Source organism: Kryptolebias marmoratus, linkage group LG20 (assembly GCF_001649575.2).
Source record: "Kryptolebias marmoratus isolate JLee-2015 linkage group LG20, ASM164957v2, whole genome shotgun sequence".
Lineage (NCBI taxonomy): Eukaryota > Metazoa > Chordata > Actinopteri > Cyprinodontiformes > Rivulidae > Kryptolebias > Kryptolebias marmoratus.
The window spans coordinates 10709824-10729856 of record NC_051449.1 but is presented as its reverse complement, the minus strand read 5'-3'; the positions used below and the strand labels follow the sequence as shown (position 1 = coordinate 10729856).

Genomic DNA, 20033 nt, shown 5'->3' with positions numbered 1-20033 from the left:
CCCACCCCCAAACACACACACACACCGCCTCATCTTTTGCTCCCTCCCGTTTTCCAACTGGTTCTGTATCCAATTGAACATTTGGTCCTCCACTGCTGGTTAATCAAATTCCTCCATCTGGCCCCCTATCCCTGTGGAACACGAAAGGTGCAGCCTGAGCCTGGGTCCAAGTGCATATTGGAAGGGAGGAGGGGAATGGAGACAGGCACTGCCTACCTAACTTACGCAGCCCAGTCAACTAGATCAGGTAGGGAGCATGAGGCCAGGCCTGATCGTTCTGGGCAAACAGAAACAGCTTGGGACTGAGTATCAGAGCCCTGCTGTTCGTAGAACCCAGGGACAGCAGTCGGTTCATATGACAGTAGGAGGGTTTTATGTGCTAATACCTCCACATACACTGTAGAATACAGAATAGAGTGCAGTCTAAGTACTGGTGGTTACAGCAGAAGGCAAGCACAACCCAAGCATGGTGATGTTATTCAGTCTCCATGGCACTAGAGGGTGCTGTTCTTCAAAAGCTCTAAGAACAAAGAAAAAAGGAAGAAAGGAGAAAAACATAGATTTGTATGAAAGCTGCACATTTGCCTGTTGCCTTCTTACACTGCTTCTTTGAGTTCAAAGTAGCCATGTGTCGGTAACTAAGCAGTGCTTAAGCCTTTGCTCTGATCAAAAAGAGCTATCTTAAGATATCACACAAAGCCAGCAGTGATCTTTTAATCCCCTGGAGAGACTGTGCAGCCTCCACAAAATATTGCTTTAACCACATACTTATTAGAGAAGACCTTTAAAAAAACGCAGTCTTGGCTCATAAAGTTAAACAGGTTTCAAAGTCCAGTCACTTTCACGAGACTCTTCTTTTACAACGGTGGCATCTGCAACTGATCAGCTGATATTTGCGCAGAGAATCTAAGGTGAAGTAAAAGCAAAAACATCAGTTGAGTCACGGATATAAAAACACATGCCATCTGAAGTGCTGCTTCCACTCTTCCATATTGCGTGATTTCTATTCATGTCCGACAATCCTTTCCCCTTTCCATGTGGCAAAACATGTGTCAATAATTAAACTGCTTTTACATAACAGGATACAGGAACACAATGTAATTTGCTCCCCATATTTCATTGGGCCTTTATGAAAGCACATGAGAGAGTGTAATTAATCAAACCACTGGAATATGTGAACGCCAATTTCCACTTAATGGCACTTACAGGGATTGGGTCCCTTAAGCACCACGTTCTGTCTACCAAACGAGCAAGCTTCAATTTCATCTTCATAGTTTTGACAATAAAACCTGGTGTTGATGTTAAACAGCACTCGTTTGACATCATGAAGTCTGCAAATAATATAAAAAATGAGGTCATGTCACCTGGTGCCACGCTTGTGACACACCACACGATGCTTAACTGGAGATGAAATGATACAGCTTCATGTACGTGACGGTCATGCTTGGATTTCAGAAATGAATATTCTTTTAATGATCTTGCTTTGACCTCAGATCCGAGTGTAAGCTCTGTATTCACTTAACCACAGGAGGCTAACCATCTCCCAGTCAGGGACAGGAAGAGGATCATTCACTGCTTTTAGTGGCTTTCTGTGAGAAGATGGTCCTCGTCTAAATGGCACCCATGTCCCTAAAAGTGTTTCTCTCTCCCTCACCACTCTTTCTTTGCCTGAGTCTCTCCAAAGACTCCTCTAAGTGCAGCATCTTGTTTCAGTAATTCAGCCAGGGCAGAGACAGTGGAGAGAGGAAAGTAATCGATTTCTCTCTCATTTGGTTCCTCCAAGACTTGCTGTAAGGCCTCTTAGGGGAGTTCTGGACTATTGGACAGGACAATGTTATGGGAAAGAGTGTCATTGCGTTTAAGGTCATCGTTACACCAAGGTTTCATTTTGAGTATATTTTTATTGAAGCATGTACCGAGCAGAGAAACAAACAACACTGCCGTCATTTCCAGGACGGCAGATATCAAGAAGTGTCCTTACAGTTCATAAGAGCATTGGCATTTGAACGATGGAGGAAGACATCAGTTGCTGTTGCAATATGATACACTGTGGATAAACTCAGAAAACTTCAGTTAAGTAGGAAGCTTTTAGTAAGGTCCATAGGTAAACCTTGAGTCTATAAAAAGACTCCAGTGCTAAATTATTTATAGGAAAATGCCTTTACAGTATGTTTACTATTTCTGCTTCATGCTTCACATCATCTTTCCAAAAGAGGAAAGAATAAATGGAAATAGAAAGTTAAATGATGTGCAAGACAGGGACTAGGATTATGTTGCTTATATGCTATAGATCTGAAGAACATGAGTACATTATCATACATTAATAATTATTTAGGAGAGTCTAGATCTTTCATCTTGCTTTGGCATAAATAATCAGCAAATTACATTTATAAATATAACTATACTTGTTTAAAAAAACTTATCTATTTATATTTTTAAGTGTATTTCAATAAATATCATACAGATATCCCCCAAACAAGTATTTTTACTATAATGTCATGTTCACATTCAATATGAATAATACTCAAAGTAGGCTATTTTTTTTGTTGCAGTCTCACTGAATTCTGAGTGTTTGTGACTAAGTAATGTCTTGAACATTACAGCCATTTTTTGTACACACAGCTTGGAAAACTACACGTTGCCTACCTCCGCTCACATCGTACCTGCCTCAGTCCTTTCGGTGCCCACCTTGGCAGCTGCCCTGAAGTTTATGATTTTATCTACACTACACGTTAAAAATGATTTGAACCAGTTTTTTTGTTTTTTTAAATACTATTTATCATTGGTGAGATTTTTAGACCTGGACCTGTTCTCTGTCAGAAGAAAGCTTTCACGCAGGTGTACAAAATAAACCAACTTTATATGTTTACAGTATTTAGAGTAAAAATTTAAGTGTAATGACAAAGCATACTTTCCCATCATGTAAGCATTTGGTAAAAGCCTTTTTGTTTTTTAAACTGACTTCATCAACAGGTTTGTGTCCAGTTCAGCTACTTTTGCGTCTCTTTTCAGCTGTGGCTCTGTATGGTTTCTGATTATTCATTCTGTGTTTCAAGCCTTTTGCCAGCCTGCTAAATTCTTAATACCAGTCAGCAAATCTCAGGTTGAGGTTCAATTCATTTACATCTGATTGTTACATTCCTGCACAAAACCAATTAAAAATGCAATCTAACTACCTGCAGATCTTGGCATGAATTATTTGCAAAATAGAGACCAATCTCGCGTGTCATTAGGAGTGCAGCTGCAACGCAAACAAGACAAATCTATCTATTGTTTATTACCTCCTCAGGCTTTTTACCCAGAGGGCAGAAGAAGAGAGGGAGGGGCAGAGGTCAGCGCAATTACCATCCGCTCCATCCTTGGAGTCAGACTGTGCTAAGACATGCATTGGCAAATTCCATGGCAGCATCGTATATCACATTACCATAAAGTCCCAAAGAGAGCTAACCTTTGTTCAATTCCATTTGATTCTAAGAGAGGAAAACACTGACGATCTCATTCAGCCTTGGTGTTTCAAGAGTTCACTTGTTTGTCTTTCAGTCTTGTGACTGCTCTCGCTTAAGCTTTGCCATTCCAAAAATAAAACGTCAAGGGAGATGAAGGATCACTGAATCATCCTGGGTAGGATATCATATCATCTGGAGAGCTTCAAGGTTCAGTCTTCAACTACGCCTGAGAAATAAAAGCTGTTTTAAAAGTAATACAAAGAGTTTAGTGAGTCAAACTTTATACACAGTCTAATTTAATAATTATCTGTTTGTGATGTTTCGCACATTATGATTCTTTTTTCCAGTAACACCTAAAATTCTGTCCTAAATGATTAGAAATTTATCTGAAAAGAGTCTTACTGTTGGCTTCTGTTAGCAATATTTCACTAGTGTTTGCAGCATCAGTATGGGCTAAAATGCCTGTTGACTGAATATGCAAATGACCAGTGGTGGCAGAATGTAAAATACTGTTACTGAGCAAAGAAGCTTTCTGGCAATGTCTTTGGCTTTATGTACAAATCTTTGGGTGGTGAAAACAAGACAAATGTTCCTGTGATGGATCAAAAAAAAAGCAAAGGTGAGAAACAAATAGTAAGTCAATGTAGAGAAGAAAGAAAGAAAGAACGAAAAAAAGCAAGAAAGGAAGAAAGAAAGAAAGAAAGAATGAAAGATCTGTGAATTTTCCTCCCCTCCCCTGAGACCTCCCTTGATGCCAAGCATTCATCATCCAGCCTCTAATATCAGTTATTCTGTGGCTCCTCTGCTTACAGCAGAATTAATTTCTGCTTTAATTACTCTCATCGGCGGAATGCTGATGAAGGAGAGGGACGAGGCATTCTGGGACTCGGGCCTCATTCCACCGCTTTAATTTGAATGAATTCCACACGGAGACGCTGGCAAACAACTGGCAGTCGAGCCCCGGGAGCCACTGTGGGACTGCGCAGAAGAGCTGCAGCCACGGCCCCCACCAACCAAGCTAGCTACCTTGTGTGTACGTGCCTGTGTGTGCTTCCTTGCCTGTGTGTATTATGTACAGCATGGTGATTGTGTTCTAGGACGAGTGCAGAAGTGAAATGGGAGAAGGAACACACAAGACGGGAAAACAAGATTGATGGATTAAGTGATGAGTGTCTATAAGCATGTTTACAGAGTTTGTGCATGCACATAAATAAGCTGAAGGATATAGGAAGGGAAAAACTGTATGTATAAATAAAAACTGTAAATAATTTTATACAAACCGAGACAGTGAGAGTAGGTCCATATGGATACAAAACATATAAAATATGAACAACATCCCTGACTGCGGCCCACTGTGTAACAAGAGTGTTAGTTTGAGAGTAAAAATCATTAATACTTAATTTGATTATTCCAGATATGGCACATTGCACTCTTCAAACAAAAAACAGACTGAATCATCCAGGAACTAGCAGTAAAATATAAAAAAGCATACAGAAAAAAGGTTGTATGTGTGAAATGCACACAACACGTATTAGCATAATGAAAATATCTGCAGAAACTGTAAAGGATTACAGCAACCCCGGCAGAGGAGCAGAGACAGGGGCCATAATTGACTTTTCTCCAAGCCAGCTTGGTAGTTACAGAATGCAGCATATTGGACAAGGATTGTGATTGATTATGTTGGTCTGCCACACCGATTCGTTTGATTAAATGTAACTATGGGTTTCTTTTCCAAGCCCTAATGAAGCAGCAATTTGAAACTAAGAGACTGCAGGAATTTCAGGCTGCCTCTCTTCAGTTTTACACCATCTATCTCTGTATGAGCGGCTTCAAAACAGAAATAATTGCACCTCTGATTTACCACCAAAAATCTAAAACAAAGAAGAGAAAAAAAATCTTATTTGATTAACACAATTAGGAAAAAATGAACAACTTATTCATAAAACTCTAATTTAATGCAAACATATGGAGGATTACAGTTGTGCACTTTTGCTGGAAAGGCCTGAAATAATAGGAAGATTTCAGTCCAATGAATAATTATGTGGCACGAATCTCTGCAGGGAAAACATGCATTTCCCCACACAACAGAGTAACATAACTATAATTAACACGAGTGCTGAAATTGTAGAAGAGGAAGATGCCTACATTTACTTCAGTTGCATGGTTAAACACAAGCCCACATTACACAATTTATCTGCAGCAATTTGAAGTTGCAAGCCATCGCTCTGCTTTTCATCAGAGGGCGGGGGGAGGCAGGTAACTGTGACCTCTGCTAACCCTGAAACCTCTGGACAGGTGGGCGGTGGCCTGCATGCACTGTCCATTTTGGCAGCGGCTCTGCTCCCTGTGGTAGCTCAGGCCATGATGAGCAGCTGGGTCGCAAACACCAAGCACATTAATATCTTCTTAATGATAATAATCATTATGGCATAAGCACCTTCCCCAAAGTGGGAAGGCTCATGGATCGTGCCAGACTAGCATTGTCATTAAGGTAAAAAAAATGAAATTAAATAAAAAAATATTGAGATGGAATGACTTTTTTAATGGGCAGCAACTCACAGTCACCAGGATAATGCAGACGCTAATGTACTGATGAGATAATGAGATGCACCAACAACATTAGGCAAAGCAAAAGCTCAATAAAACCACTATAAATTAATCTAATAATAAAATTTTTACTTGAAATTAACTTTACCACCACTATGAATGCAGAAGTAGCCTACATTAAGCAATATATGTATTGCATCACATGTAAATATTTACTTAAATTAGTAGAAACCTTTTTTTTGTCATTCTTTACAACCTCTTGTTGTTATCAATATAGCTCCTCACATTGTCTTCCTGTGAATCCATAAAGTGCAAGTTGCACTCAGCATTTCAAACATACTCGCCTTACTGGATGTAACTGTCAGTTTTCACCCATCACGGGCCATTATCTGTCTCATCCGTGTTCATTATTGAAGCTAATGATCTGTTGTCCTCTCTGCTCCCCATTGAAAGAGGACTACATTAAAAGTCTCTTATTAACTTAATTAGTAATTATAAATGTTAAAAGATTAATCAGAGAGAGAGTGGCTTAAGGTCTGCGTCTCTAGGCAAACGATGGGACAAATGGAGAAACAAAGAGGCCACGTCATTTTAGTGTTCACGCTCTTGTCACTGTGCTCGAAATAGAACAAGACAAATGGAAGAAGTGCAAATGAGACCAATTTACCTCCAATGACTGTTACTTTTTAAATTTACATATTTGCATATAAAGAAATATAGACATTCCAGGAAAAAATGACTGAAAGTATGAAAATGTTTTTAAAACGTGCTTTTCAATATGTTTATGGTATAATTACTCTATGCTAAAAAAACACTTTGTTTATATTTTATAATCTACATGCCCAAAGGTAGTTAATATTATGCTGTTTACAGGAAGCAGCATTTAATATGGTAACCCATAATGCATGCAGTACTCACATTATCTCTTTCTAACAAGATGGAAATAGATCCCCTTAATTAAATCCTGTGTGTACACTAATTCCTCACTAAATCTGCATCTCTCTGACAATTCCACATCAGCAACACTGCACACTCCAGTCAACATATAAGCACCAATCTCAACATTAAACCTTAATAACTAATAGAGCTTTCATCCGGGGAGTTCCTGTGTGATTTCCATTAATGTGAGGGGAATCGCCCAGGACCATCTCCCGGTTTTCCGGAGTATGTTGATGCTCAAGCCAGGGGGGCGATTGGTACTATTGGTGCAGGAAGAAAACAAGCAGAAACTTAAGCTGCGCTAAGTAGTGGGACGTTAAATGCAGAAGGTAGTTTTGCTTGATTTGCAGCCAGATTTGTGGAAGAAACTGCTTTTATTTTAGTAAGTAAACATTTAATATATATACTTCTGGTTAAGGATAATAGTTAGGTTTCAAAAACAAGACAAATTATGTTTTTTGGTGCTTTGTCTGTTGGACATTGTGTTGACAAAGGAGGGTGGAAAGTCGGGGGGAGGGCTGGCTAGTGGCCCATAGCACCTGAAACCTATTACAGACCTTTGGAACATTCCACAGGGTTCTTCCACATTGGCCAGAAGGCATCGTAAAAGTCCTCACAGAGAGGGCTCATGTAACTCAATTGCTGACAAACGATCAGAAAGGTGAAACATTAAATATAGAATCTGATACGGAGGAGTATAAAATCTAAAAATAACGCAAATGGAGTCCGCTGTCTCTCCAACTTAATAATTCCTGCCGTCATATTCACAGTGTCTTCATAAAGGAAAACTATGATTACACACATTTAGTGTTGGCAAGAAACAAGCAAAACTTTTGTCAACTTTTTATCAAATGGTTTGCCATCTGGATCTAAAACTGTGGGAGCCCAACAGTGTGCTGAAGCTAAAAAAAAATAACGCAGACACAACTTGCTGCCAAATTTCTTGGAGATAGCCTTATCTTCTCTATGTGTGTACATAGATATGTGTTTTAGTGGTATCAAGGCCCGTTTTTGGCCAGCCCAGAGTTATGCTCTCTGGGTTTAGCTCTATGGGTGTCTGTGGCCTCTCCTCTGGCCGCCCGTGTCCATTTGCTCTGCGGGTATGGCAGGCCTGAGCTGACAGATGGCCGCCCCTCTCCATTCCGCTCCAGAGTAACACAGTAACTGGTTTTTCCTCCGCCGTTGACCTTGCCACAGCCAGCCAGCAATCCGGGCTGGCACTCGGCCTGTCGAACAGGAGGGTAATGAAGTCCAGCGCTGCTCACATGATTATTAAGGCTTTGACGCTGGGGGGCCTTTCAGAACCCTATTCCCCCCCACTCTCTCCTCCCCTGCCCGCCATTCACACAGCCAAACTTTGATGAGGATGGTCATTCGTCACATGGCACTTTGGAAAAACCACCATTGTGCTCCATAAAGAGAGTTAAACTACTTTTTTTGCCAAAGTCTTTTGGAGTCTGCTTGTATTTAAAACATATCTCTTCACACCTATGAAACATACTTAACAACAGCTTTGAGAACAATACTGAAACCCTTTCCTGTTCGGCAGCCCATGATTGCTACTTGTGTCACAGTGTGCATGTCATTTCACAAAACACACCAAGTAAAAGCTACTACACAAAGTTAGAACAGATTTGTCACACTGTTAGTGCTGACAACCTCTAAAAGCAATGCAGTTCAGTGGCAGGGCACCGCTTCACTCTTTGTATGTCTCCCTCACCACAAGCCTCTCTAGGCATGTTCGGAACCCTGGTCCCATCAGGGCCAGCCTGGGATTTGAGAGGTGTAGGTTGCAGCTTTGACCTTTACTAAGGCAGGACTGTCTGTTTGCACTTCTCCCATAAGCCCCCCTCTGGTCAGACTGCTAAGCAACCCCATCAGAACAGGGGTGCACATGCACCTCCACCCTTGGTGACATCTCAGAGACCATGGGGAAGAGGAGTAATGCAGAGGTTAATTCTGATCATCCAGTATTTATGGGTTTCACTTTGGAACAAGGGTTGGCATTAACACTCTAAAAGAGACATCTCTACTGTATATCAATAAAACATAGCAGGAGGACGGCCTGGAAGTGCCTACCTTTATTCAGGTCACCTAAGTCTTAAACTAGACTTGCAAAGAAAAGCTTTCTGCTAAATGTTTCCCTTGTAAATTGTTGCAATGAGATTATAATTTCAGTTGTGTAGAGATTACCCGACAAGTAAACCCATTTCAGCCAATCGATGGAAGGAATTTGCCCCAAGTCGGCACTGCAACATCAGCCTACCAATTGCGATGCAGCGAGGGGCAGCAAGTGCTCGCTTGGAGTTTGTACAAGCAGGCTGTATGAACTGAGAGCACCAGATATTTTCTCACATGTTGGCCTAGTCTGTGAGGTGTGGGGAAATGTCAGGAAAATCAATAGATAAGGACCACATCAGACTGAGCTTGTCTGGCCTAGCAACAGAGCATCCCCATGGTGATGTCAATTACCTCTGCTTTACAACAAAAACACCAGGAAGAGCAAAACAGTCTCTGCAAAGCTGTAAAACTTTTAATGCAGTCTCCCGGTTACATCGAGGAATTTGTAAGAAACTTCTTTTGTTTTTGTTCTCCGCCCAGACAGGCAAGTAACACAAAGAGTGTGAGAATCTTATTGATGGCTGTGGGTTTTTTTGCAGCTCGTGCTGATTTCTATTCTCCTCATGGACCCCACATTAGTCAGGGAGAGGTATAATGTAACGAGCAGTAAGGTGCACATAATTGCATATTAGCAGCAGCACACTTGGCTGCACGGGAGGTGACTATGCTAACGAACAGAAAGGCGTTATTAATCGCCAATTAATAAAAGCAGGCAGATATCACACTCAGTGTATGGCACGGATGGATTCTTTTGTTTCCAGTGGCTGGTCCAAACCTGTTCCCTTATTTATTTCATAAGATTGATCCCGCTCCTTTGCTGTGTTGTTTATTGAGTTCTGACTGTGATCCGGCCCCCTAGGAGTCAAATGAGGAGTGTTTGGTTATGTTTGTTAACAGATTACATGTGTTTACGCATTATGAATGAGTTTTAGAAACTATGGGAACACCGTCAGACATACCTAATCAAAGATGGTTAAAGAAAAGAAACAAAGTATGTAAATCTTGTGTTCTTTTAATGCATCAAGAAAGAAAAAAAGTGTTAAAGAAATAATAAATGTGTATTCACCAGGGAAAAGACACTGATGGAGACCATATAATCAAAGTACAACAGCCAAGTTGCTCTTGAGGCCCAAAACAAGAGGATATGTGTCAAGGATAATTTGAAACCCTTAGCAAGAAACAAAACAAGGCTTTCAGCTTCAAAAACTGTTACAGTGTGCCTCCTGTCGGTTTCTGTGCTAACAGCCAACACAATATGTTTTGCCATGTTGGAGCTCACTTAATATAAAAATGTGAGCGCTAGATACTGAGATAGAGTAAAATGGGGAGATAGTGGACAGGAGGAACAGAGAGGAGGAGGAGAAGCTAGAGGAGAGCTAAAGGCCTCTCACTCGCTCTCCTCTCCAGGTCTGTAACAGCCCACAGTGCCTGCTTCACACAGAGCGGCCAGCTGTACAGCAAATGTGCCTTTCCCTCTCCGCCCCCGAACCTTTCCACCCCTCCAGTGCCCCCCTTTGCCTGGGCCGACCAGGCCACTGGCTCCTCTCTGTGAGAGAAGGCTCCTCCCTGACTTGGCTTTGAGCTCAGCGTTGTCACCAACCCAAAAAAAAAATCTGTAGAGGTGACCCCAAACCCACTTTTCTAGGATGTAGTTTGGTTTGTTTGTTTACAATTGTCCTTCTGAGCACTGCCACCTTGGCAGCTGCTGCTTGGAGTGAGCAGGATGAGACTGAAAACAGATTATGACAAAAAGAAAAAAAAATGCCCTCTCACCTTCAAAACTCTTTAAGACGGAGCCCATGCTACAAAACATGTTGGGGCTCTGAAAATCCACAGAGGGACATTTGAAACAGAGCGATAAATGGGCCAAACGTGCCCCCCGTGAGGCTCCAAATGTCATAGTTTACACTAGGGTCAAAGTGAAGCAATGGGGTGTCATGATGGCATGCTGATAAAACCAAACAGGCTTTTGTGCCAATGAAAGACCTTCAAAGGTCTTCTTAAAACGAGAAAATAAAAAAAGATGACTTTGAGAAACTGCAACAATTTAAAATATTTTCCAGTGTGGAAATATATATATTTTAATTTGAAGATATAATAGAAAATGAATGGATTGATAGTGACTGCAACAGCTGAAAGCTGTAAAAATCTGTGTGTCTCTGGAGAAAAATCGGATACCCTCAATTCTGTAAGTGTGCCATGCCAAAAAAACTCTAAACTAAAGAGTGGCCAGCTGTCTTCTGGCCTGCTATTAAATTGCTCCTTGGATGGTGGCGATATCATTTTTTTTCTCCATAGGAGTATCACACCAGGTCCCCAAACAGAGCGACCAGCTGTACAGCAAATGTGTACTGATCCATCTGGGCCTTAGTAGGCTACAGCCTCCATCTTAAGACACGTGGGGCCGTTCACAGGCTTGGCTGGGGCTGGTCTGCAGCACACCCCTCTGCAACCGTGGCCTCTTCCTTCCCTTTCATTTACCTCCATTATCATAGTAAATGTGGAGTAGCTAAGCTCCAGAACTGCCCTTTATGTGAGAACCAGGGCCGCCATCATCTGACTGTAATATTCATGCATCAAAATGTGCTGGCATTCTTACAGAAGAGGCAGCTACGGCCACTTTGTCCGGAGGAGAGGAGGTGAAGGTGGAGGCTTTTTGCATTTGGTTCACCAAGACTATTGTGTTACAAAGGCAGCTAATAAGAACCCGTCTGAGTGAGACAGGCTCAGGTTTTGTTGTTTCATACACTTAGCACTATAGTTATGTCACGACACATCACTATATATAGAGTTATCAGTGTGAACTGACACCATGGAGCGGGGCATGGATGAAAACAACACCCCTATGAATCCAGCGTCTGCTCCATTACCTACGCTAATAACGCTGACAGCTGAGCGGAGATGACCCCAGCCCCCTGTTTCTCCTCTCCTGTGCAGATGGCCATTAAAAGGAGAAAGTGTCCCTTTTTTCTGTGGAAAAGGTATTTAGAGGTTTTCCAAATGGGTATGGGTTTTTTTCTGTTTTTTGTCCCAAATTAGCTGCAAAGTGCTAACGGATTGGGTTGACTTTATCCATATTCTACATTACAAGAGAAAAATTCGTAAGAATCTATATTAAGCCATGAAATCAGTTTTTGAAACTTTTCTAACATTATATGACAGTTAAACACATTTTCTTTGTTCTGTTCGGTTTTCCTTTTGTTTCACATTACAATAAGCTTTGTTTTCCTCATTTTTTAGAGATCATAAAACAAATGCATAACAGAAACCTTTTGAGAAGTCAGATGAAACCTGTTATCATGTTGAATACTAAGCAGTGGCATATCATAGAAGTAAGACATCAGACAATAACCCAATCACCTATCCTCCTGTTATCTTAAGCTGTCTGAATTCCACTATTATGAGGGAACTGTGTGCTTGTGCGGCTGAAAGACATAAAATAACCAGTAGGGGGGTTTGTTTTCTACCCTCCCAGTGTGCTCCGTGCCTGCCTTTGCGAGAGAAAGGACTAATGCTGGCATGGTACTGTATTAGGCACCCCCAGTAGACTAGTGGGTGAGCAGATCGCAAAGATGAATACAAAACACACACCTACACACTCTAGGCTTGTCTCTCTCTTTTGCAAATACACCGCAGAATCAAAATCACAAATCACATGCTTCTGATTGTTTATGCACAAACAGTGGGCCCCTGATAGAATTGCCTACCAGTCCTGATAGAATTGCCCACCGTGTTTAAATTCACCTGCGCCTAGAAGCGTGTCCCAAACAGAGAGGCGGTTTGGTTCCAGATCAATGAGTCTCTCCCCCACTGAAGACAACAGATAATGCAGTGTAATGAAAGAGCCGCCAAACGAGCTGAATAAATGAATGAATAAAGGAACGTGAGACCGGAATTCAGACGCCTACTTACTGCAGGCAAGAAAACCTGTTTTCCAATTGTCTCCTCTCTATAAATTATTCTGCCTGCATACAAATGGCAACCAAAAGTGAAGACATTTTGAAAATGTGGATGTTGGCTTTATACTCTCAGCTTAGGAATCGTGCACAGAAAAGGCAGAATTTGTAGTAAATTTGTAAAATACAGCATTAGGTGAACTTTTTGGTTGATCACATATCAACAAATGAAAAGTATGCTCCAAAATGTATTCAGATTTTAGAGGAAAAAGAGGCAACAAGCCAACAAACTAAAAAAAAAACAAAACAAATGTGGGCATATCATTACGATAGCTTAATCATACCAGTAGTATGCTTGAATTTCATCTGGAAATGAAACATTTAAATAGTCTGCATGTTTTGCACTACTTCAAACTATCTTTAAAAAATGGTTTGAAGTTGAAAGATGATGCTCCACAAGCATGCACAAAACACTATATTATACCATTCACATGCATGGAAAAATGAAACTTGCATGTTTGTGAAAGCACAACACTGAAGATGCATTTGATTCTTAAAAAATATTAAAATAATTCCACCTATTTGGTGATGTGATCCAGATACATGTGAGCCTGAGTGAGACAGGGTCAAATATTTCATTATGATATCACATCAATCTTTAATATGTGATTTATCGTTTTAAAAAGGGCAAAAACTTGAAATTGATTAAAGATAATCAAATGTCTGCTATGAAATTGGAAAAATTGTTTTTAATTTGTATATTGTAATGATGATAGACAGAAAATCATTCCACCTAACATTTAAATGCAGTATCTATGAAAAGGTCGCATTGACTATTTTATTTAGAAACTTAAAAAACCAGGTACATTTTATGAACTCGTCATTTGATTCAGAAATGGTACAGAAACCATATTAAATTTAAAAAAAAGTCTCTTACCCAGCATGTGGTTAGCCACATGTACTTGGATGTCCCATTCGCTGTAGAACACCATCTGACATTTGATGCACTGGTATGTTTTCTTCTATGAACGTGAGAAAAAAAACATTAAGTTATCAATTTAATACAGCAGTAAAAATGAATTAACTTCACTTTTTCATTAATTTTAATCAGAATTGACCATATTCAACAAAGCATTGGTTAGCAATACCTCTTCAGTTTGTGAGGGACTGGCTCTTGGCATGGGGGACACCTGGGGGGTCTTGAGCTGACCGCTGTTGCTATCCCCACCTTGTTCCCTGTGAACTGTCTGGACATGGGTTTGCAACTCTGCCTCAGACTCAAACTTCACATTGCAGCTGGAACAGCGTGTCTTGATTACAGAAGATGAAGATGTGGAGGAAGAAGAGGATGATGAAGAGACACCTTTGCCTTTTCCATCTCCAGGGCTGAGACTCTCCCCTTGTACCCACGCAGCTGTTGATGCTGGAGTGGTTGCTCCGCCCTGCTGCTGCCTTCCTCCATTCACTGTAGGGCTGGAGCTCTTGGAGCCTGCAGCAGTCACGCAAGATGCACAGAGTCCGTAAGGCAGTCCATTGATGTCCAGCTTCACCAGGTCTTGTTTGGATCGGAAATCTTTTAGGCAAGAGGCACACTTGAAAAATTTTTGGGCATGGTGTGGCTGCTGGTTTTGAGACATTATATTGTTGCGGACCAAGGGTTGACTGGAGGACATTGGGCCTGTCTTCTGCATATGGAAAGTACCATGGATCTTGAGCTCCAATGTGGAGGTCACGGTCTGCATGCAAACCACACAACGGAAACCCGTCAGGGAGTTTCTCAGGTCAGGGTGCATCTGGCAGTGTTCCAGGAAGTCCTCCTCACTCTGCAGTGGCATCTTACAAATACGGCAGCTGCCTGTGTCCAGACTCTTGCTATGGGTGACCTTGTGCTCTGTCAGGGTAAGCAAAGATGGGAATCTTTCCCCACAGATGGGACACATGTAGTGTTTGACAGGCCCAAGGTGGGTTTGCATATGTTCCCTCAGCCCAGCCTCAGAGAAGAAGGTACGGGAACAAACATTGCACTTATGGTTGCCCTTGATCATTTCAGCCTTCCTTTTTATCATTGCACTCTCACCAGGGCGGATGTTGTGATCTCTTAACTGGTGGTTAGTGAGGAGTGACTCCATAGTGTAAGATGCCCCACATATTTCACACCCATACATGGGTTCTGCAGTGTCCACTTCTTCCTCACTTCCATCATGGCTGTTCTGGGACTCCACCACAGATCCTCCGCCTGCTCCTGGACCATGGCTGTTAGTTAAAAGACCTTGTAGTTCAGCGTCATCTTTGGGCTGGCCTTCTCCACCACTTACTGTTGACCCATTAGTGCCACAGTTTTGGGACTTTCCCTCAAACACACAGTGTTTTTCCCTTAAATGCTTCTCCAAGAGGACAATGGCATGAAAGGCCTTACTGCAGAAGCGACAGTTGTACTTCTTGCTATGGGTAGTAATGTGGCACTGCAACTCTACCTCTGTGCCAAAGGACTCGCCACAAAAAATACAGCGATGGGCACGGCCTTGATTCTCCAAATGGCTGTGTTTGACGTGCAGCTGTAGGTCGGTTTCGTGTCTGAAGTCCCAGTTGCAGGATGTGCAACGGTACACCTTCTTCTCATTGCTGTGTTTTACAGCCAGGTGGAGTTGTGTAGATACCTTAGAGTCAAACACCTCTTGGCACAGAGTGCAGCGAAAGAACACAAAAGTATGCATGTCAAGAAGGTGCTTTTGCAGATCATCAACTGAAGTGAATTGCTTGTCACAGCTCTCACAGATGTAATAAGTGGAGGTAATAGTGAAGTGTATTGTCACATGCTTCAGAAGGGATTCTTGGTTGGGAAACTCTTTGTTGCACTGCGGACATGTGAGCTGAGGTTGTAGGCCATCCAGATGAGTTTTGAGATGAGTCTGGAAAAGGTCTAAACTCGTATACTTTGCTCCACACTGGTTACATATGAACTCACTGGTAGCACGTGAAGCAGAGCTACCTTGTTTTAGCATGGCAGTTTGTTCCACAGATACTGGTGAAGAGGGGCTGAGAGTGCGCAAGGATTTCTTTCCATTGTTGATGTAGTTTAGAGCCAGAGGAATGTTCTTGTGATTCTCCTTAATGTGCTTGTTGAGCTTCAAAACACTGTTGAATATGGGGGAGTTGGTGCAATATGAGCAGGAGTAAACCTCTACTATGGGTTCCTTGGGAGTTACAGCCAAGGGGGAGTCAAAGCGCAGGCTTCCCCCATCACAATGAGTCTGACGAACATGCTCCTCCAAGGTAGCCTCTGTCAAGAACCCCATAAAGCACTGGGGGCAAAAGAAGGCATTGCTTTCCTTTGCAACAGGACTGGGGAAGCCATGGGAACAGCGGATGTGTTCCTGCAGAGCGTTCAGATCACTCAGCACCTCTGGACAGAAGTTACACTGAAGAAGGGCATCGGGCAGGCTGGCTAACAAGGCAGCATGGTCTTCTGCATTGTGGATCTGTTTGAGATGTTCGTTCAGATTTAGTAAAGAGGGCAAAACCTCTAAGCAAAACTGGCAAGTATGAGCTTGTTCTGGTTTATCTAGATGCATGGTTCGTAGGTGAATCTGAAGTACAGCCAAGCTGGAGAACACTTGCTTGTTGCAGTAGATGCAACTGTAGGAGACTTTGGGCTGTTTTGAGGACCGCCCTCCCATGTCAGATGCATTCTGAGCAGCTCTCTTTCTTCTTCCTCTTGTCTTGGCAACAGGCGGTGCTGTTTCCACCATTGTAGAGCTGTCAACAGAGAGATTTGAGTCAGGAGTAGTGCTAGAAACTGAGGTGTAGCCCACAGTAAGCAATGAAGGACTGTTACTATGGTTACTGGATTCAGGGAGCTGGTGGATATCCATATGAGCATAGAGGTCCTCGACAGATAGAAAGTGCTCAGAGCAGATAGCACAGGTGTGACCCTTCCTATCTCTGCTGTGGGCCTGGTCAATGTGGGTCAGCAGGGTGCCCTCATCACTGAAAGGTTCATGGCAGTAGATGCACTGCAGGGTGGCACCTAGGCCTCCATCTTCTGATGGAGAACACTCAGGATGACACTCTGCGATGTGCCGCTGGAGCTCCTCCGGAACGTCAAAGCCTTCCTCACACCGACTGCATTTCCGGGTTTCTTTCAGCTTCCATTCCTCAGCTCTAGAAAAGCTTGAGCTGCTGCCATCTTTCCCCCTCTCATGTACTTGCATGTGGCCGTGTAGAGAGCTGGAGGAAAGGAAGCCTCGACGGCACACAGGGCACTTATGGGGTTTGTTGGAGGCGTGGGTTTTCATGTGGATTTTGAGGTGATCACTGCGAGAGAAGGCAGAGTCACACTCACCACAGTGGTACTTCTTGTCACCGGTATGTAGCTTCACGTGTCGATCTCGGCTGCGTTTGTGTTTAAACAAACGGCTGCAAAAGGTACAGCTGAAAGGGAGTTTATCTCCGTGGCTCTGTTCGTGACGCTTAAGGAAGCTTAAGCGACTAAAAGACTTGTCACAGAACTGGCATGGGTATGGCAGGCCAGGGCCCCCTTCATCTTCTCCAAATTCATAGTCTTCGCAGTGTCCTGGTGAAGTCTGATCTTTACTAGAGGGAGATGATGCTGGCCAAGAACATGAAGGGTCGTCCTCAAGATCGGCACCGTCTGAAGAAAAGGATAGAAAAAGCAAAGCATTAGGGCAAATCAGAGGACAAAAAAAGGAAAGAAAAAGAAAGTATGCCAGAGAGTCATTTTTAAGACTGCTGTACAAGCTTATTTGGCACACTCATTTGAATAGCAAAGGCGGGCCACCGTGGTGTTATTTGTCATAGTTATTATAAAGTTGTGGTGTATGAATTTAAAATTCTTTATAGTGTACATCATTTTTTCTTCAGCAGCTTTAGTGGAAACAATAGCTCTCCTTAGGTGTTATCTGAAAAGTAAAATTTAAATATGCAATTTAAAGTATAATTAGAGAACAGAATAAGTGGAAATACTTTTACTACAATTAACCTTGTATGTGGTCATGTAATGGCTTAGCCCACTGTGACTCAAAACACAATCTCTCTGACATTTAAAGCCAACACAAGACAATGGGTGTACTTTAGGATGTAAGCCCTGCATGAGGTAAATTAGAACATTTCTATTATTCCTGAACACTCACTAGAATATTTCTGAAAAAAAAACATGAACCCTTCAAAAGACCTTAAGTCAAGAGGAAAAAAACAAGCAAAAGAGCTTTAAAAAAATAAAAAAGAGAAGATTAAATGTGCAACTTAGACCACAGCTATGCATAGCCTTTGGGAACTCGCTGCTGCAGAAGGGATGATTTTTAATGAAATATGTGTGTTTCAGAACATCAGTCAACCGATATCAGATTATAACATATGCAATATTACCATATTTGCCTGTGTAGTGTGTGCTAAATTGTAATGCAGCTGATCCTGGATGGATGGGATTGTCATGAGCTGGTGAGGAAAGGTGAGCTTGGAGAGGACAGGGAAACGGAAACTGCATGGCTAACTCCCTCACTCAAGGCCGAGCAGGTGTGCAGACTGACCACAGAAAGCCAGTCAGCTAATATAACCTCTATTCTTTTAAAAACAATTTTAAAGTGTCCCTATACATAAATTGCCTCTTTGCCAACATTCCAATCCAATGGTTCATTGTCCGCTGTTGTGAATGGAAAACACAGAACACTACTTTCCACAGGTTCAAAGGGTTACAGACCACTTCTTCCCGCTGCTGAGCTGTAAGTGCTGTGAACTTCCTTACCTAAATAACATTGTAATCCCAGCCCCTTCAGAAAAAAAGAAAAATTGGCCAAAAGGCCATAACTTGGAATGGGAAAAACAAGAGGAAACTGCAAAAAGATTTATGAGAGGGACAGAGGAAAAGCATGAGCTCTTTCCAGGATCCAGCCTCTTTACTCTCCTTCAGCTGACAAATCTAAGTCTCTCTCTCTCTCTCTCTCTCTTCCTCTCTCTCCCTGTCTGTTGTTTTTACTGTGAGCTCTGCCCTTTGTCAGGATATCATGCCCTCTCAGAGCACTTACCCCTATCAGGGCCTATCTTCAGGAAACAGATGGGGTCGGAGGCCATTCCCTTGCCCCTCCAAACTGCTGAAAGCGGCACATTGAGAGCCCACCTCCACACCGTGGCCCTCCCGGAAACCTCCCACCCTGGCAAGGCGCCCACTCTGCACGCACATCTCACTCAAGGAGCGAACCTTGCCTTATTTACTTGCTTTATCTCTCATCCATGTCTCAGTATTTTCTTTCGCTGTGGTTTGAGGGAGGATGAGTGACTCAGTGCGTTGCCCTCCTCCACAGAGGGGGCGGATCTGCCCGATCTCATAGTGCCTCCCAGGGTACACGAGAAGAAGACAGTGCAAGAAGAATGACCTCAGCCAATGCCTCACAGTCAAACATATTGGCTCCGAGACAATAGTATAAAACAAACAAATAAATGGGACTGAATACAAGGCTAAATGAAATTCTGCTGTCTTAAATGAGGAAGGCTTTGCCTCGAGATATTACTCAGCTGTCAGGACAACCTCATTTCATTTTTGATCTTTGTTTACATGATGCATATCATTTATTTAGTGCCTTACTCTAATAACACACATAAATAAAATAATGTCTATAGGGGACGTGGGAACCGCAAGAATGACTTCAATTTGCAAAAAGAAGACATTTATAGGTTTTAAACAGTTTTTAGTAAATGTAAGAAATACTGCAAACAAATCAGATTAAATAAGACCACAGCACTGATAATGAATTGTATTTATGTTCTACTTTGGTAATTTAACACTAAAATCAAATGCTTTGTAAAAATTATGCATCAAAATTTCCAAAATGAACAGCTTGATGCTTAAACTGTCCAAAAATGATTCCTGTGATTTTTTATAGATATATTTTTTTGTTAAAAATGAATTTTAAAAATCTGTGAAAAAACAAATAAATAAATTAAAAAGAAACACTGACAATACGGATTCTCAGGTCAGTTTGGACAAAATTCTTTAAGGAAGAAGAAAAAATGGGTGGAGTTCTACAAGAACAAGTGTCCATTCACTCCACCGACTGTCTGCAGCCTTATG

General features: G+C 41.9%; 1 protein-coding gene across 10 annotated transcripts in view; it reads right to left on the bottom strand.

Annotated features, from left to right (window-relative positions):
• znf521 (zinc finger protein 521) overlaps positions 1 to 20033 on the bottom strand; it is a 93284-nt gene that overhangs the window by 32367 nt on the left and 40884 nt on the right. For all 10 annotated transcript variants that reach the window (XM_017422457.3, XM_037981775.1, XM_037981774.1 and 7 more), the window contains 2 exons: positions 14098 to 17600; positions 13887 to 13971 (listed from right to left, as the gene is read on the bottom strand). In XM_017422457.3, coding sequence (XP_017277946.2) covers positions 13887 to 13971; positions 14098 to 17600 — 3588 coding nt within the window. The remainder of the gene's footprint in view (positions 1 to 13886; positions 13972 to 14097; positions 17601 to 20033) is intronic.